Source organism: Glossina fuscipes, unplaced genomic scaffold (assembly GCF_014805625.2).
Source record: "Glossina fuscipes isolate IAEA_lab_2018 unplaced genomic scaffold, Yale_Gfus_2 1, whole genome shotgun sequence".
Lineage (NCBI taxonomy): Eukaryota > Metazoa > Arthropoda > Insecta > Diptera > Glossinidae > Glossina > Glossina fuscipes.
In genome coordinates this window covers 26,708,326-26,729,379 of record NW_023998415.1, presented here as the reverse complement: position 1 = coordinate 26,729,379, position 21,054 = coordinate 26,708,326, and the positions used below count along the sequence as shown (strand labels likewise).

Sequence of the window (21,054 nt, the reverse complement as noted above, 5' to 3'; positions counted from 1 at the left end):
CCCCCCCCCCCCCCCCCCCCCGTAATCATGTATTGATTGCTCCCATTTCTTAAGCTACATCATCTTCGAAAATATACCAGACATTCGAAACACTGCCCTTTCAAGTGCACACATTTTCAGCCAAAATTTGTCATTTCGTAAAAATAACGCAAGGTATGTAAACCTTATTTTCGTACGGTGAGTATAGTTTTTATAACTTGTTATGCAATTGTTCGTGTGCTGTCCTCATTCCTAAATCCTATTTACTGATTTTTCTCAAAATTGATGTTTCTTTGTCGTCTATCGCAATTACGAAGAAGCGATATATCTCTTGGTTTTCTTGTCATAACTTAAACCGGATGAACTGATTGCCGTGTTCATAAGTTGACCGTAATGTGTTCGAAGACGAGATAGTTTCAAACGACGACTGCTTGGACGTTTATTATATTAAGAATTAAATTTGACCAAATTCGTCCTCTTCTTACTCATGGAAGCAATTATTTAGATACGCAGCCGGCATAGCGAAAACATTCGTGAAATATTTTCGCTAAATGTTCACTTTTATACTGTACTATACTATGACAGCATAGCGAACAGTACGAACTATTTTTCTAAATATATATTTTCATATATATATATATATGTCTCATATGCAGTATGTTTTTCGATATGGTTGCAAACACTTGCATAAAATCAATAAATCTATATGGCGCTATAAAGTAAATATAGAGATATACAAACATATCGAAATGTCCGTTTTTCCGTTTTTTTTTTTTTTTTTTTGTTTCTTACTTCGATCCATTGCCGAGGATTTGCTAAGTTCTGCAGATGGGTTCACATCGCTTAGAAGTAAAGCTAGATAACTGCAAAACGCTTACATTGCATATAGAAAGTGGGAGCTTATTTTCTACCTGCCTGTTGAGATCACGATTACAATTGCAACACTGTGCCTTGAAAATCAAACTTAATTCAATATTTGTACCGTTCACTCTCCTCAAGCTAAATGAGAACGTCAGCTAATTCAGTTCAGTTCTTTATTTGAAAATCAGATTTCAAATCTTCATAGTTGATGCATGGATGAGTGCTTGTTCGCTTGCATTGCAGTCTATAATTGAAATTTGAACAATGAAATAAATTGCCGAACAAGACAGTCCGACGACGATCTAATTTACTCATCATCTATTACTCCCGACCGAGGCGGCAATAGATCGATCTATAAGAAGATGTATTAACTTAGTGTTAGCCAATGTTGCCATCTGGCGAATGAATGAAAGTATGAAACAAAATACTTCCACGCCCATACAATATCATTTTTTCCACACCTACTTATATTTCGAATGAAATGTACTCTGTATAGTGTAAATGCGCACGGAAAAGAAGAAAATGATAACGTAACGAAAGATTCGACTTAAATCGACAGTAATTTCTTCGTTTCTATTTCTCTCAAAACTAATCCATGTTACGAATATAGAAATAAAATACGGTAAAATTGAATTGGAAAAATTAATGTGTATTCATACTAAACCAGGAAATGAACTTTTATAATAAAATAATAATTTTATTAAAATGTAAACTATACTCTGTGTCTGGGCGCTTAACTTAACTTTCTTCATGTTGTAAATTAACCGTGATTTATATGAACAATGCTCATTACACTTCAGTGATTTTTTTTTCTATATTTTTTTTGAATTAGTAAACTTAAGTAAGTAAGTATAAGTACATATAATGAAGAGAAAGAAAATTCCCCATATTTACTTTGCTTGTTTGTATGTACGTTCAAGGTCTTTGCAGACTGACAGTTGAAAATAGCCTGCAACTAGACTGTTACAGAAAATTAATTGTTTCCTCTGCTTTACTACTAATTTTTTTTTTTTTAAATTTTCATCATCATTATTATTTTAATTTTATGCATTTTAACGCTCGTTATCGAAGAATGCAAGTAAATTATAACTTTCGTGACACCGAGCAATGCGCCTAAGAGATGCAATAAATTCCATATATAATTCGGATCATTGTAAGATTCTAAATGCGGATTTAAACAAATTCGACTGCCCAACATTGAGATGAAAAGCAAAGACTTAACTTAGCCTGTATGTGCATATTCCGAGTTAAAAGCCCCCGATTAAATTTAAAAACGGGCAATATTTGCAAAGATCATCTAAATGTTGGGCAAAAAGTGGACGTAATTCGAGTTCATAAGAGACAAGAAACTGCAACTTGCGTCTCATCGGGGATTTTGATTTCTTAATCTTAGCCCAAAAGAGAGCGTAAAAGCTTTCTTGTCTTAGAAACAATTGATCAAATCTCTCGCAGTTACAACGTTCGAGGTTCAAGGTGATGAGTATATGAGGTTCAAGTTCAAGGTGCATTCTTTTTTGTCCTTTTTATTGCAGCTTATACTAATTGAAAATTTTTCGATATACGTTTTAATTGTTTCAATTATTTCCACACATCATTTCTTCGATTTACTTGATGGGCAATAAAAGCTTTTTTTAAAACATTGAATATAAATAATCAGCATTTTACCATTTGGATCAATCTATCTCTAACTCGTACTGAATGTATTGAATGGTATTTTCTTTTATAAAACAGTCGTTCATTGCGCATGCATGTGTACATTACGTTCAACATTACATTATAGCTCTTTACTGCAGATTCACATTTCACTTGGCGGTAGCCTATTGCAACATTATCGATAAAGTTACATAGCTGCACTGCACAGTCCATCATCATTCGCTTTTATATTTAATTTTTGTCTTTCGATAAATTTGTGCTCGCCAAAGCTTAGGTAGTAAATGTGATTTGTTTTCATTTCACCAATATATATCAATCAATTCACATTTACTCAGATTTACAAATTTTATGTTCGCCAGATGTTTCAACAATTTTCAGTGCATATTTTCAGTAGGAATATGAAGTAATTTTTCGTAATTAAAAAACTTATACATCACATGAATAATTTCTTCTATTTACTTAATATGGTATACATTTTCATATATATATTTTATACATAACTATAGGTTTAACATATTCTGCGCAAATTTACCCATCTCCCATGAATTAAGTAAGTTAAGTACAAGACTCGTTACCTAGCCTAGAGCTGGTGGTTCGGCATATTTTCCAAGCTTATGTTTAGTAAACTTCTTAATCGATGATATAACATCGTAATCAAAATACTTACAAGCGAATGCATACACATTTGCAAAAATTAATATGTCGTCCGTAGTCTTAATTTACACAATTTGAGTTGCCTTTCATTCGCCCAACTGTTACATTCCAGGCTATCATGTTGTGAGGCCAAGAATTCCCAATTCTTGTACAAGAGTGCCTTACCGCATAAAGTCTATGTTGGCTGCCGTCATTTTCCGTACGTTACCAGCGCAATTCTGTCAAAAGATAATATCCTAATACTTAACTTGTACATATCAAGCAGTTCGTCTCTGCGGCTTTGCGTATGTTGTACGAATGTTTTAGATAGATCGCGTATAGGAAAGTGTCACTTGGTCATGAAGATCAAATATTTTGCATAGGGCATTTTTTTCAAGGTATCCGCATATATTGTATATACTGAAAAACATCTCTTATCTGCTTTTCCGCACGTTTCCTTGTAGACATTTCACATGTTCCAGCTGGAGGAAAAAAGTCGATGTATTGGTGACTTTCTTCTGCTTAAATATTCGTATCGCCACCTTAACTATTTCCAATGGATATAAACTCAGGAACGCTTCTTCGCTTGTCACTTGCAACTACTTGTTATTTTTTTCTTTCCGCCACTCGATCGTCCATCACTCTCTTCTTCTTCTCTTTATAGCTCGAAACTGCGTGTGTACGCGAAATCTTCATGGATGTTAATATTTCTTTGAGATATTTCATTTGCCCTGACTAAATAAAATAGTTATCATTTCCTTACGAAGATCGCAATGCTTTAAAATGATTTTTCCTTTCTCCCGAGATGTGCTTGAAACACACTCTACAAGATGCATCATGGCAATTGTTGTCATTAAAAGATGATCAAATGTTTTCACTTTGCTTTCAGCTTTTACAATGAAGCCTTCCAAGTATCTACTTTTAAAGCTGTTGTTCCGCGAGAAAGCGCCATTTACTTCGTCAGAGGATTGACTATTTCATATTCAAATGTTATATAAGCACTTATTTTTCGCATCGAAAGAGTTGGGATCTATGTCTGTTTGTATACTAGCCGCTAGAGTCCTGCTCAAGGACGTGGCAATTACACCTAAACTTTGACGAGCGCAAATTAACAAAAAAGCGAAAATTAAATATAAAAGTGAATGATGATGGACTCTGAAGTAAAGTTATGTAGCATTGTCAATAATATTAGACGTCTGTTTCATAAAAGAAAATTCGATTACCTGGAGAAGGTAGAGATAGGTTTATCCAAATGGTCCATTGCTTATTATCTATTTTCAATATCAGAAAGAAACTTTTATTACCCATTAAGTAAATCAAAGAAATGATGTTAGAAAATAATTGAAACACATAATACGTAGTTGGAAAAGTTCAAACATATCCGGCTGAGTGGTCGAATATGCAAAGTATCTCGACTAAAAACCCAACGATCACATCTGAAGAGGGTAAAGGTTTCAATAAAGTCAATAGCCTTAGATGCTAATGCGTTAAGGTTCTCGTCTACGAATCTATTTCTCTGAGTAAACGTAATAATAATGACAATAACAATGAAAATGATAATGATAATAATAAATTTAAAATTGGAATAAACGACCAGTAATACAAAATGAAAAGAAAGCACGAAAGAATGGAAAAGTCTGATTTAACACGCGTGCATGGCTGCTAACTAACAGTGCCACTGCTATTATATATAACAGATTCATCAAGAGTCCCTACGACAATCGATGTCTTTTATTTCGAAATATTTCTGGGACGCTCTTCTCATTTAGCTCCCTCGGCTTGTATTTTTTATACTGTATCTGTATCAAGTTTTAGATAACATGAAACCATAGTTTTTTGTTTATCGTGGACGGGTGTAACCCATTTTCAAGCTTAATTCTTACGTACATTTATCTACAAAGAGTCTATACACCAAGCCTCAACTTTCTATCTCCATTTTAGCGAAGATGGGAAGATCGCAGATCGCACATGTCAGAGAGTTCAAGTCTATTTAAAACCTTACATTAACCAAAATTTAAATGCGATCACTTACAAGTAGCGAAAGCCATTTGTATAAAGAGAAGGACAAATCAAGCCCACATTGAAGTAGTATTTATGTAAAAAGCACATGAATTTTTTCCAGCAATCTGGCAGCGTCTAAAAAATGATGAACTTATTTTAAAATTGTTGGCATAACTTAAGGCAGTCTTTCATTTCAGCACAAAACTCCTTTCTTCGTTCGACTTTTCTTAAGCCCTGCTATCAAATAAACACAATTACTGTAGATTTTTTTCATGTCTTCTTTCCACAGAATTAATCATACAAACATTTGAGGGGAACAAAAGTGTTTATAAAAATTAACCTTTGCAAGACAAACGTTCCTCAGGGCATAGGTGAATGCTACCAACGAACTCAAAATCGCTTCAACATAATTATCGTATGTAAACAAGTAAGACTAACCGTAAGATATGAAATTTATTGAAATTACGTAAGGAAACTATAATATATATATAATGTGTAACTCACTCGAATGGCTTAATAAATGCTTTTACTGAGGTTAGAACAATTACTCATAATTTGTTACTGGAAACGCTTCATTTTAATTCGATGAATAATTTTATATTTCCCCCTTTCCAATAACACAATCTTTAAAATGTTAAGAAAAAAAAAAAAAAAAGTCGAGAAATATTTGATTTTATTCTTAGCCGCTTTCTCCTTGTTAAAGATGCAGCAGAAAATTACATTGGCATAGCAAAGGCATGCACTGTTTATTTATATATGGAGTGAAGGGAAGCATTTGAATGTTACATCCTTTAGGCGATCATATTGTAATGGCTTTCGTCGGTCTATTTCCATATGCTTGCACACTAACTGAAGTGCAGAACAACTAAATATGAGCTAAGGACCTATTCTAAGCAACATACGTACATTTTATGGAATATAGTATAAGATGTGCTCTTCAGAAAAACCTAAAGTATAACCAAAGCAAACGAAATCGTTTTGCTGAAGCATCTATATTTAATCTGCGACGCTAACAATAATAGGGACGCGACATATATACCAGGTCTCCTCGCTTATACTAGACTGTACCGGTTATTCATCAAAAATTCTGTTCGTGAAATCTGAGAGAAGAACTGCGCAAACAAGGTGGGCACCTTGATAGTGGCGAAGGGAGAATTTTAATTTTGTACAAATTCGTAGTGTAATGAGAATAACTCTTTATTCATTTTTAATCAGATCGTTAAATAGAATGAGATATAAATTCCGATTTTTGCTTAAAAACTTTTTTAAAAGGCTTTCGATCAAATTCCTTTCTCTCTTTCCAAAAAAATTCTTCTGTCTTTTTAAGCTGAGCAGCCGTCTTGAATATATTATTGGGATAATTAAATTAGAGAAAATAACACATTAGTAAACTGTAATCTTCGCTTTGAAATGCTTTTTTCTTTTTTTTTTAATAAGAACGTAGTACAAAGTTAATTTATTCATTTTTTGTTTTTATAGTTCAGTACAAATAACAAATTATTTATTGCGGTAACTTAATAAGCATTTAAAACAGAATTTCATTTGCAAGAAATTTTTTTCAATCGTAATAAATTTTATATATATATATATATGTATAGAAAACACTATAAGCTAAATATTGAAATTGAGTGCAAATAATTATTAAATTATTTTAAAATTATTAATAAATCCAAATTAAATGATTTTTGTTTCATCCTTTATTTATACAGACTAGAAAACTAAAAACAAATTTTAAAATACATTTAAAACGATTTATATATCATAAGGTTTCTATCTATCGGTTCGTTAATAATATATAGCTTAGAAATAAAATTAATTGATACATAATTATTTACAATTTATATTCACGTGTTTTAAGCACCGATAATATTTTTTTTGGAAAATTTATTTAGCACTCATTAACTGAAATCAAGGGAAAAGATAATACTGGTGCGAGCACTTGACGAAAATGAAAATGAAATATTAGAGAAGGTAATGGTTTAATTAAAAGGGAATTGAGATAAGGGCTAAAAAAGCTAATGTCATATTTCACATTCAAACTCGGATATGCGGTGATTAAAATACACCATACCATGCTCGAGATCCTCACTGAAGCCGCTAACATCCATATAATCGGAATTTGAAGCGGTATCATCGTCAACCCATTTATGCAGGGAACGTGTTATCTCTAATCGAGCCTGGCTAAAACTGGGACGCATTTGTGGATCCTTATGCCAGCATCGAGACATTAAATTGTAAAATTCATGACGACCCTCTTTTGGTAAATCTGGCCTTAAGCCCTGTGGAACACGTCGTATAATCTCGCGACCAGTCAAATGGGAGTAGGGAGTTGAACCTATGAAAAAAATTATACCCAAAAATTAAAACTCATTTGGTATTACATGCACATTTGTTGCACTCATCGTAAAATGCAATTTGTCCCCTTTTTTTATTTCTTTCCATACCTAAGGTAGCAATCTCCCAGAGCACTATGCCAAACGCCCAAATATCAGTTTCCCGTGTAAATAGATGATATTGTAAAGCTTCTGGGGCCATCCATCGTATGGGCAATGCGGGTCTTCTGCCGATAGTATCGTGGCCGTGGCCGTGACCTTGGCCTTTTTTTACGTCGGAGATGTTGCCCTCCTTTTGAGGATTCGGTGGCCAATGATTCATAATGAATTTACCACCAAAATCAAATTTGAATTTGTTAAAATTGCTTCGCATTATCTCGTTAGCGCAATTCTTCTCAAGCTCTTTACGTTTTCGTTCGGCATCCAAATCGATGGACATGCCAAAGTCGCATATCTTACAAACACCGTTATGATCCAGCAAAACATTGCGTGCTGCAAGATCACGATGAACAATCTAAAAAGGAAAAAAGCAGCAAAGGATAGGAAGATAGAATTGTAAGCTAAAACAAATGATAAAAGCAAAAATGCTTTACTCTTTTCTCAGCTATGTACTCCATACCGCAGGCAATATCTAAACAAAATCCAGCCAATGTCCGAGGTGACAATGGCGTTTGACTTCGGCCTCCCGGAACGGAAGCTGGCAAAATGTTGGTGGCATTTCGTGCCGCTCGCAATAAAGATAACAAACGGCCACGCATAGCATATTCCATGATCAACATATGAGGCTCTAAAATACGATAAAATTTTTATATTAAAATTATAATTAAATTTTGTAACTAATTAAATTTAAATCCTACCGGTTTCTACGCAGGCTCCAAGCAATGTCACTACATTTGGATGCGAACCCAATTTTCGCATAATATTCGCTTCGTCCTTCAAGCTCACTTGAGTACTGCAAGCTCTTATAGTTTTAACGGCAACAATTCTGGTAGCTCCAAAATGTCCACTTAAATCATCGGCCTCGGCTTTCCACACTTGGCCAAAATTTCCTTCGCCCAACAAACTTTTCAACCGTATATTCGAGCGATCGAACTCTTGATCACTGGTAATCGAGCTCTTATCATCATTGTAATGTCGTTGATGAATCATGTTAGGATTATGATTCTTATTGTCTCTGGATGGTAGTTTATGAACTTGACTGTGCTGCCTTTGAGGCAATTTACGATGGTCGACTTCGTCTTCATTCTTATCATCGTTAATGTGGTATTTAGAGTCCAACCTCTTAACTGGACTAATGGGCTGCTGATCGGTAATGCAGACATCAAAATCCTCATCATCCTTTAGAGGACGTTTCAGTATGTAATTACGCACCAAATAAAGTATAACAGCGATGAGAGGAATGATGCCTATACCGGCCAATACCATAGTAACAATATTCATTCGTTGCATTTCGGCAGATATTTCTTGATCGTTGGTTACAACCGTAGAACTTATCTCACCGGTGACTTCTTGGGGAGTGGAGGTAATCCAAGATTCTGTAACAGTAGCGACATTGTTGACCATACCGAACGGTCTATAAAAGTGATTTATGGGATTTTCGGTAGATTTGATAAACTGTTCCTCGGTTCTTGGATTTACAGTGGAACGTACCGATGTCAAAATAGTAGTACGTAGAACAGTAGGCGAAGAATCAGTGGTTATTGCATCGAATGCCATCGCCTCTTGCGATTTAAAAGTAGTACTTGTACTAGACAGAGGTATATAGACGCCGGAAGTACGATTTACAAAGATTATTAAATTGGTTTTATCGTCAGTGTTAATGGACTCAGTTAAACTTGGACCGAGAGCTCGTAATAGCTCGGTATCCTCTTCAATTATACTCGCCTTTTTAGTCGTAGGAGAGCTTCCAAAGAGTGGTTGAGTCGACAGAGTGGAATCAGCAATAGTATTTGATACAGTAGAAGCCGTAGTATGTTGCGGTGATTTTGTTGTTATCGTCGTTGTGGTCGCCGTTGTTAAGGCTCTTGTGACTGCGGTGGTTGCTGTGGTTGCTGCGGTTGCTGCGGGTATTGACGCTGCTGTACTTGTTGTTATTGTGCTAGCTGCTCTACTCATTGTAACAGAGGGGATCGTCGAAGTTGGCGAAGCGTTGCTGATGTTAAAACCAGCAGTTAAAGGTAAAGTGGATATTTTGGCTTCATATAGGTTATTGCTGGTAAATGGAGGCACCGTAATCAGTTCTTCATCTCCCAAGACTGTAATTATTAAAGGAGTGGAGGATGGCCGTAGTAATTTATTTATTCCTGTTGTTGTCTTTGCCGTTGTTGGTGCTGCTGTTGTTTTTGTTGTATTTTCATTTTTCATTGTAATTGGCTCTAAAGTTACATTTGAGAATACCGTTGGGGTGGTATGCCTTATAGTTTCCTTTAGATTTGAAGCGTTATTGGGTCTTGATTCAGCCGTCGGTGTTCTTGCTATCGTATTATAGCGGCGATTAAAACTTACAGCCCCTCTCATGTTATATTTGAATCTAGCCCGACTTCTTTCCACTGCCGACAAAGTTGAGGTAGATGGTACGTTTACCGGAGTTGTAGTAACAGTAGTAGGTAGCTGTGGCAATTCCTTCGCCACCGACACTTCCAGCAATTTAGGATGTTCATCACTAACGGAGGTAATGGTCAAAGCGTTGGGCTTAAGAGGAGGTAATTTTTGACCAAAATACAAATATGGCTGTATTTCATCATCTTCAATGGAGGTCGTAGCCAGAGTAACTGCATTCATCGTCGATTTACGACGATTACCGCGTGATTTAATGCCACTGCCGCTCTTTTTCTCATCGGGTATATGATTCAAAGTGTCGTTCTGTTCTTTGGCTATCACTAAAACACCATGGGAAGACTCATCTGTGAACAAGATCTCGTTGGTATCTTTCTCATTTTGTTGATTGTTGGGAGAGCTAAGTTTTAAAGTCTTCATGGATGTATTGCTGATAGCAAACGTAGAATTACCGACTCTCGAAAAGTTTGCACATTGGCGCATACAACTAGCGGTAGTTCGGCGTGTAAAGTTTTTTGTACAATTACGTATACAAACTGATCGAGGATCAGTGGGTGTACGTGAAGTCGTTTCTACAGCCGTTGCAGTACGACTTGTGGTTATAACTCGCGATCTAACACCAGTACGATGTAAAGCACTACGTCTAGCAGCCAGAACATTCATTAAACGACGCTCACGTTCTTGAGCCGAATTATGTGGCGCCAAAGAAGGTCTCGTAGGCCTTGTAGTGGTGGAGGTAGGGTTAGCAGAATGCTCGTAACCATCTAAAACGGCAAACGAATGATACAACTAAGATAATCTGAAGCATTCTTTTTAAAAGTACTCTAAAAAAAAGCCTAAACAATAATAGTTTAATAATTTTTAAGTTAATACCTCCACAGTATGAGAGGCATCTTCAATCTGTCGGCCTCCTTATAACATAGCATTTATATATAAAAACATTTAGTAAACTATCAAGCAATACTACGCTTTTTCCAAATACGCAGCATCTCAATAAGTTGGTCTCACTAAAGAACTCAACAACACCAATACGTTTTACAAAAAAACCCAAAATTATTAAATGAACGGCAAAAATCATGATTATGCCCTTGCTTGCGGTATAGGGTATATTAAGGTTGTGCGGACACACGTAACACCCAAAAGGGCTTAAGATATACCCCCCTTTTGTTAAACCGATCGATTCAGATTCGTTTTCCGAATCAATTTAAGCTTGTCTTTCCATCTGTCCGTCTTATGTCTGCTCATTTATTTTATTTTTAACTTGCCGGTCGAAATTTTAAAGATATTTTGATGACATTCGATAAACCGACGAGTCCCACTGAAAATGATCTGGATTGATCCATGTTTTCAACCACTCCCCCATATTTTGAAAAGCCGTTATAAGCAATATATAAAATTTGTCCATGAATTCGTTGAGTAACAATATATCGACACTGTAAACTGTTCAGAAAAATTTAGTTCGGTCAGGGCAATTTGTTCAACCCCGCCTTAAGAAAACTTAATTTTTGTATGGTAAAAATATTTAATCTCTAATATTTCATGGTAACAATTAGTCAATAATAGTAAATTGAGCTAGAAATCAACCTTACCGAATTTGGACTGCTCAGATCTATTTTTCAGGCATTACCGCATATTAGGGTTCTCAGGAAATGTAAACCTTTTTATACTAAAAAGGCTTAACTGTTAATATTTTATGATGAAAGTTTTCTCGTGATAGTAGTTTGACATAAAAATTGAGTCGATCAAATTTGAACCACATGGATCTATTTCTTAGATCCCACTTCATGTAATAGTAACCCCTTGTGAAAATTATTTAATTTTTATTATCTTATGTGAAAAATTGGTTCATAATAGCAATGTAGCAAAAAAATTAACGGTAGGAAGCTCGCATCCGCTTGGTCTATTTTTTAGACTTTAGCAAATAGAAATATAATGAAATTTTTGGGAAGTGAATTATGTTTGCAAAATTTGGACCGCGTCATGTGATGTTTCGGCAATCCTCGAATATGCCGGGTGAATAGCTGTATTAGGTAAACTGATGTAAGATATCTAACAGTTGACTCGGACTCAGCTTAGTGAAGAAGAAAATAAAATTTTTTATCGGAACATGGCACCGCCTTCCTCAAGCATTCTTATATTGCTTAGATTGAAAAAGTTATATTAAAAAGTATTTGAGTATCTAATATATTCATCGGATCTAGATTGCTTTGACTTTCTGAAGTTATATAATAGTCGCGAAACGTCTTTGATACTTACTAGTATTTTCGGGATTTTAAACAAAAAAGTAGACTATCTCGAAAATGAGATAAATGAATTCGAAAAAGACTATAAAAAAAGGGAGAAAATTTAAGATACATATCGATAGCAATAGGCGCTAGCCTATGTTTCGATCATTTTTTCAAATGAGAAAATTTGATACAATATGTATTAACCAAACTATCTTCCATCATTCTCTACCACTTTTTCTGGCAACGTGACGATGCCGTGTAGAAAGATCCATGTTGGTCTGGCAACGATGCAATCATCGACCCATTTTCGAAGTCTCTCAGCATTTCGTAATCGCGTGCCAACCAAGACGTTCTGCATCGATCCAAACACGGGGTAATCAAAGAGCGCCACGTCGCGTAAGTACGCTGGCCGTGACATAACTTCCCATTCAAGGTGCAACAGACCTTGACAACTCTTGCAACGAGAGAAATAAGTTTACATTGTCGTGCGGCTTCACTACGGAATTTTTAAGTCAAAAAATAGCAAACGATTCGGCGACCCTTACAAAGACAAAAAAAATTCATCAACCATCGGAATACTTTCAGCCAAATAGTCGCTTTTATCGAAAAAAAGAAAAATTTTCAAGCTGCAGGGAATCCAGATGATCATCGGTATGCAATTACTTGTAGCCGCTCAAGGATAAGCAGGGTTGTAAACAAAGAAGAGGAGCGATTTCGCATCGTGCTTTTGGTATGATGCCTTCACACCTGTCGTCTCAAGGAGTTTGTTATGTATTAAGAAGCATTCAAAACATCAAGTTAGCGGAGCATTTACAGTACAGCCACGATTTGCATCATAATAATTAATTTTTCTCTTTATATGTAACGAACAAATCAATAACACAATCATTTTCAATGTCGAAAGAAGCGGTTGGTACATCCTAAACCCATTTTTTAAAATCAATTGATTATAACTTGGTTCCGGATTTTCAAAAGTATATCGTTTATCATAGAAAAATGCTTAAGCCTAAATAATTCTTCTTTGTAAGTATGATTTTTGAAATCAATCACGCATTAGGCCCAAACATTTACGTCCTTCTAATTGCATAAATTTTGTGAGCTTCCAAAAGAGCTTTGAATAAAAGACGTGTCGAAAAAACAACTTTTTTCTTCTTCTTCTTCTTCGCCCTCTTCTTTTGTATTTTTTTTTTTTTTTTTAATTTTTTTTCATCTATTATTAGCTATAATTTTCAAAACAATAAAAAAAATATACAGAAAAACATAAATTAAAAAATTCCAATGCTGTCATATGAAACAACTGAACACACAAGCAAATATGAATTTGAACCATGAGCTGGAATATGCACATAACTGCTAGTAAACGAGCGAAACAAAACAAAAAAAAAAAAAAAGAATTTTAAACCAATAACAACAATAACAATAACAACAACTGCAACGAACAGCCGACATAACTCCACACAATAAATTATTAAACAATAAATTCCAATAAAAGCAATATTTAACATAATGCTAAAGTGTTTGTACGAATTGTTGGTTGCTTTAGCAGTTGTTAGTGTAAATGCGATATTCAACCTATGAATTCGTCTTATTTGTCAAACGTATAACAACAGAAATAATACAAAGAAGAGTTGAAACGAAAACAAAAAAAAAAAAAACAAAAAAAAAAAACAAAAACCAAAAATAAAACCAAGTCCAAGTTTTTCATTGAATCTTTTTGCTTTGCTTTAGCGAGACGTGACAAGACGCCCAAGTAGCAAAGCTTAACACCACAGTTTTGATTGATATTAAATGCAAATTATTGCTAGTGGTGCTTGTGATCGTAGTGGTAAAGCAATTGTTTCTGTTGTTGAAAATGCCATTCGTTTTGTTTGTAATGAATTTTATTATAATCTTATGCTGATTCTTTGTTTGGCAATTGCAATACCTATACGCGTGGACATATACACATACATATGCATATATATATATATATATATATATATATATATATATATATATATATGTACATGTGTGGGTGTTTTTTTTTTTTGTTTGTTTGTTTTTGCCTCCCAAAGAGTTCTCAACTCTTCGATGTGTTCTCCTTAAAGCTTAATACAGCTGTTAAATGCCTTTCAGCATATACCTTATGATTATATTTGAGATCTATGAGTTGACAAACTGATAACTGTTAGGTCGTCATTATCATCAACGGCATGCAACAGCACGGAGCCAACGTTCTTTAATGCCTTTAAACTTTGCCAATCTTATTAATTTTATTGTTCTATTGGTCGAGTGTTTCGGATGTCTGCCGCCATTATGTCCAAAGGGCAGGAGAATTTTATAACAATGAATTCTTCCCATCCGCTAGTGTCTCTGTGGTTGTCTGCTAAAATTTTAATTTCTTACTTTTTTTGCCTTTTTTTCATTTGTTTTTCTTTCTTAAATACAAAAGTTCTCTTCACATTAAAGACATGAAAAATTCCAATAGTTATAACAGTTCTTCTAGACTGTCTTCATCGTTCGTATTGTCGTTTGCCTTTTACAACCTTGGCGCAAACACAAAGGTATCATAACTGTTTTATACGATATAAATATATGAAATATATGATATAACAATGATTTCATTTACAGAGAAGAAGAATTAAGGCCAAAGTTTAATTCTTTTTAAAATTTATTAATAAAATATGCAGAAAACTATCAAATTAATTATTATTCACTATTACTTTAATTTTGTGCAAACGTGGGAGTGTATTACATAAACAGTTTCTTTATTTTCTTTTTTTATTCGCTTGAAATTTCGCTGACCTTTTCACTACTCCCTCTCTCTCTCTCTCTCTTATGAACGTTATCGCCAATGCTTATAACATTTTTCTTTGCAATGAAAACGTGCAAAACTTTCCCTTTAAAGTAAAAGCCAGTTTATATTTTTAACAAACAAAACAAAAAGAAAAATATGCAATAAAGTATTTGTCACGTGAATTTTTTTGCGCTTGTAGATCAGTAGGGAGAAAAGGTAAGAAATTATACAAAACCAACTTTTCGAATAACTATTCGCTTTAGTTCCCCAAAATTTGTCAACATCGCTGACGATCATTGATAATTAATTAACTAAATTACGCGAATAGCCAAAGGCGAAAAAGAAAAACTAATTGAAAAAACAGTCAGGACTTATCAGCAAAATCGGCTCGAAATTTCTAATAACCTTCTCTTTCTTGCATTTATACCGACACAGCTCAATAAAATTTAAACAATTTTCGAATCAATATATACCTCGCCCTACGAATCATACATGAATTAGCGGGGCCACACTAACCTTTCGGCTTTGACATTTTATGCAAAATAAAACATATATATAGAATATTTTCGTTGAAGGGTTTTTATTTTCTTTTCCCATGTACTCACTTTCTCGGTGTCAAACTGTAGCGCGTTATGCAGATATTACAGATATTTCAACAATTTCGAATCGAGAAATCGCTTAAATCATTCCGAGAGTTAGACGAACCTAAAGCTTTATTTAACCCCATATATTGCCCAATAGTTTAAAATTCTGAGTTTCCTGCCCTTTGTCGTTTAATAGAATGAAGGAGAAGAAGTCTTTTGCTTTTATAGATTTTACTTATACTCCTGATATTCCACTTAGCTCTTTTCTTATATATATATATATATATTAATATTATTATACTTTTTTGCATTGCTTTGGTATGTGTAGACAAAGTCTTTCGTTTTCCACCTCAACGAAGGTTTCTCATGTTTAAACTACCTTGACTGTATAAATATTTACTTGTTTGCTGCATTATAAAGTTGGCTTAACTCAGACCGAAAATTTTTAACTTATGTTCAAAAATATGTTTATACATATGTATGCATAGTTATAAAAATATGAAAAAAAAATAAAAAAAATAAAAATAAAAAAAATACTTCAAAATTATAAACAGAAAAACAATGTGTTGGAGAAAGTTTTTTAATGTCTTACATGACTGCAAAGCAATCGAGTGTGTATGTGCCTATGTGTTTGTAACCATTAGTGTAGGTTTCGTAGATAAGTAAGCATATATTTGTAAGAAAAAAGAAATTTTACATTTAAAGCAGAATTCAAAGCAATAAAGAGCAAAATACATTTTAAAAGTGAGAGTAAATTTTTTACTTATTTTTTTTTTTTTTCTTTTCTTTTTGTTTCGTTTTAATTTTTTGGGAAAGTTTCTTTCTTTTTTTCGTATTTAAAGATATTTTCAAGGTAATCTCTCGAAAATATGGGCAAAGTTTCTTCTTATATTTATTAAATATATTTTTTTATATATATTTTTCTTTTCCTTTTTTTTTTTACAAAAATAACAATAAACTTTAATAATATATTAAAATTTTTGGGAGTTAACGATTAAATTAGAATTTCGGTCACGTTTTTCATAGCATTTTTTTTTTTTTCTTCGTTCAATAATTAAAGTTTTTATATTTTTTACTTAAGAAAAAAAGGTAAAAACATAAGAGAAATAGAAAAAAAGAAAAAAATTAACAAATATCAACTTGACGAGCCAATAAGGTTGGAATTTTATAAAAGTTATCAATATTTGACTGAAAAGAGATGAAAAAAACTTATAAATAAATGATTACAAGGTAGGCCTATAGAGTTATGACGAAACATTTCATAATCGTCTTACTTTTATTTTTTTGGTTTTATTTAAGATGGTTATATAGCAGCATGATATCGCGGTCATTATCGTTTGTTCCAATCAGTCATCAATTTCTTTAAACAATCCTCTTGATGTGGGCATCAAATAAATAAAATTCGAGAAAAGTAAAAAAAAAAAAAAAATTAAATACGATACCCGTAAAACCGTAAAAAAACTCGAGATGGTTCACGGCCCACTTTTTTTTTTATTATTAAATACTCTACACTACTCTACTCTACGTACAATTATTGATGAAGCGAGTTTTCAAAACAAGAAATTACATGGAACAGTGATCGGAAAAGTGCTCTGATTCGAACCATTCTCAATAGCGTTGAGTGTGCTTGGACAAAAATACATCAACTTGCCAAATTTCATCAAAATATCAATATAATGTTGCGGCCTATGCGGTTGGCCACAAAAAACAAAAACGGACATATGGACTGATGACTTTAGATGGATTCAGATTTATTTTCTGATGCAAGGTGAGTCTATCTTAAAGCCTTCTGGGTTTTGCATACAACCTTAACACAAACTTAGTATACCCTTGTACCAGCAGTGATGTTGTGTATAATAATTATTTTAGATAATTTTTTTTTTTTTTTTACTTTTGTTTAGCAATACATCAAAATTTGGGGTATGCGGAAAAAATCAAAAGCATTCACATACAGTCATATGAAACTCCCGGAAAAAGCTATTATACCTTATACCAATTGTGCATTAGTTTGTGCGGACGTATGTAACAAGCAGAAGGTAGATCCTTAAGGTAGATACACGTTTTATCACAGTGATCGATTCAGAATAATTTTTTGGTAGCCGTAATATAGTGGGTTTACACCCAATTGGTAAGTGTTACCTACTTTACCACCTAACCACTCACTATAGCTATGAGCAAGGAAGACTCTATCGCATTTAAGATTCGAATCTACGAACAATGACTTATAAATCGTGGTTCTTGCCCACTCGTGTATTCAGTCGTGTCAACTTTCAAATATCGTGGTCATTACCTGCAAAAATAATTTAATCAAATAGGGAAAGGAATATGCCAAAGAATTCCATGCATGATTGCCTAAAACATGGAAACATGGAATGGCTGCTTTAAAGCAAAGATATATCACAGACTAGGAGTCAAAAAAATTTTAATTCCAAAATCACATCCGATAAGATAAGCAAGTCTAACGATAACGAAAATAGAATTAAAATGTTGAGAAAGCAATGAAATGAAAGAAAAAGATTAACAAGCAGTCGCCGGAAATTTAACATGTAAGAGATTAAAAAACAAAAAGCCAGAGTAAAATCTGGCTTGTTTCTGATAAGTATATATGCAGGGATTTTGCCGCGATATTCGAAAGAGATAAGAATTAAAGTACGCTGTCCAGTAGATAGCTTTTGGAAAATTGTATATAAAGGTTACGCTCTTCTAATCTTCTTCAGTCCAGTGATGCGAACCTTACCAGAGAAATATTATTATTGCGAGTACAATTGGCGCCAATTGGTAAAGTCACCTAAGCGTGGTGTGATGGCCAAACGATATCGATGTCACTGAAGAGTGCTACCAACAATAAGTGATGCAAGCGCGACAAAAAAGGGACGACATCGGGAGGAAATGTTTGCAACTCTAATCTAGAATGTCTTACCCTCCCCGCTATTTTAACTCTCACTGACTACTGACTACTACCGATTTGAATGAGTCACTTATTGCTTGTGCTTCGATTCTTAGAACGTTATCCGAATATGGCTTGTTTCGATAGTTGCGTGACAGGTGGAAAGAAGTGATCGCCAGCGATGAACAGCACTTCACTCATTCACTTTGTTCCCACATAAATGCATTTTCGACCACAAAAAAATGGACCGAATCAATTTGCACTGTCAAGAGGATAAAGGGAAAAATCATTTTACGTAGCAATGCGGGAGGTAAGCTTACTTGCATTCAAATTTTAAAAATAAAATATTATGTAAGCGTTTTGTGTCTGGTTTTTTTTTCTAAAACTGAAAGAATGAAAAGTTTTCTATTACGGCACAGCAATTACAGGCACGTTTCTATTAATTTTTCGACTTTGTGAAAAATTATTTTTCTTAACAATTTATTATCGAAAAAAAATCGCATTAATTTAGATTCTAATGGATGTTTTTAACTTTTTTACTTACATTTTATCTAATGAATATTTTTTTTTTTTTTTTGCATTTTTCATTATTTTACTTATCTAATTGTACACGACCGTGTTTTGCCTTTGTTGGTTTTGTTGTTGTTTGTTATTATCTTTATAATTTTTTTTTTGTACAACATTGTTAGTTGTGGGTTCCATCGCATCACGGTTTCATGATTTAAATATTTTTTTTCTTCTTTGAATTTTTATTACGAAATAATGGGAATTTGTGTATATTTCATGTAAAGGAAGTTTTACGTAATTAATAATTATTTATAATTGACAAAAGCAATAAAGAAAAATTAAAAAAAAAAAAAACAACGAAAAACAACAACGAGTTCTAAGTATTATATTTTTAAACCTTCAGTGTAATCACCTTGAAATAAGTTGCAAATATGATGATTTTGGTAGAGTTTTAAGCGATTGTAAACAAAGGAAGAAGGAAAACACCAACACCAGACGTATATATGGGACTCCGGGAAGAAGCTTAACCCATTATTATGCAACGCTAAGAAACTGAAATGAACTGAATAGGGTTTTATGTAACTCTAGTAAAAGTTAACTATTCTGGGGGCATTTCTACGACACTAAAATAGACAATGATTCCTACTTTTTGATTTTGATCGACTGGATTCGGATTCAAAAAGATCTCTGCCGTGTTTGGAAGATACTTCGACCCAAGAGAGAAAGCAGTAAAATCTTCCAGTTAGAGTTTTGCAATGTAAAACTATACACATACATCTACAACTACAGAACGCACTATGCACTTTTTATTTTAGGACCGTTGCTAAATTTCTATACCATACCAGAAATATATTGCTTGTAGCAGCCATAAGAGTTAAATTACAAGACATATTTCGTTCGGCAGATACGAATGTGTTTACAAACTCATGCTAGACATACGTACTTCTTCTGAACTCGTTAAGAGAGTGGCCATGTTCTTTTCACCCTTTTCGCCTCTGCGTGCTAGACGAACGGATAGATCATTTTCTTTTTTTTCTTTGTTTAGCGTATATGGAATTATAGCAGAATATCTTAAACTGTTCGCATCTCGCAAGATAATTATAACAATCGCATAAGCTTTTCGTGACTTAACTTTTATAATGAAGATTAGATCTAGAGAGAATCCTAAGACTTGATGTGGCAGTATATTGAATGACCGCGCCGTTTTGGAGCGCATTGTAACTAACGATGAAATGTGGGTCCGTGAGCTTTAATGAGCCATAAACTAAATGAAAATCTGCCGCACACAAATGATTTGTTGTTTATCTATGAAATCAAGCAAAGATAAAAATTCAGTTTGCAAGACGTTACAAAAGAAATAGTTCATTGAACACTTTACCCTTTACACATTGCACATGCACATTGTTACGTTCCGAGTCGCTTCGGTTTCTTGGCAATATTTTGAAAACTATTTAAAGAGTAGTCAGCGCAAGTGTTACGGCAAACAAAGGCTGCACTTGATTAGAGACATTAGAGTCCTTCCTTATGCAATATGTAAGGCAGAAATTAAGAACTTTGCAGCGCAACTAGGCAAAGGGAATTCGACTTTAAAGCCTTGATTATTGATTTTAATTGTGGTTAATATTTAAATTTTATTTTATCAAAGTGTTAGTGCAGAAAGAATTCAGACGATGCCAACCGCCCACGACATTGATCAATTACGAATTCTATCAATTATTTAAATATATTTCGTTTTGCAAAAGCGGAAATTTGCTTTAGTTTAATGGCTAACCATAAACAATGCGCATAGCATGACCATAAGTTTCCAAAGAAACAAAATAAAAATAAATAAATTTAAAAAAGCAAATAACAAAATATATTCGTTCGCTTTAGCTTTTTTGCTTAGCTATTAGTGCGGACTGGTTGTGTTTAGTTTTCAATTTGATCTGCGCCTTGATCAACCACAAACATATATATGGCACCTTCGAGCTTCTCAATGCTCGTGACATAAACGGGTCAGTACCTTATCTGGTATATATACACATACGCGAATACTTTATAAATTCTCTCATGCTTA

At 33.8% G+C, this 21,054-nt stretch overlaps 1 protein-coding gene across 2 annotated transcripts in view; it reads right to left on the bottom strand.

Annotated features, from left to right (window-relative positions):
• Positions 1-6,779: 6,779 nt before the first annotated feature.
• LOC119632402 (mucin-5AC) overlaps positions 6,780-21,054 on the bottom strand; it is a 49,378-nt gene continuing 35,103 nt past the window's right edge. For both annotated transcript variants that reach the window (XM_038025294.1, XM_038025295.1), the window contains exons 3-6: positions 8,318-10,780; positions 8,054-8,247; positions 7,572-7,974; positions 6,780-7,462 (exon numbers count right to left, since the gene is read on the bottom strand). In XM_038025294.1, coding sequence (XP_037881222.1) covers positions 7,149-7,462; positions 7,572-7,974; positions 8,054-8,247; positions 8,318-10,780 — 3,374 coding nt within the window. In that variant the 3' untranslated portion in view covers positions 6,780-7,148. The remainder of the gene's footprint in view (positions 7,463-7,571; positions 7,975-8,053; positions 8,248-8,317; positions 10,781-21,054) is intronic.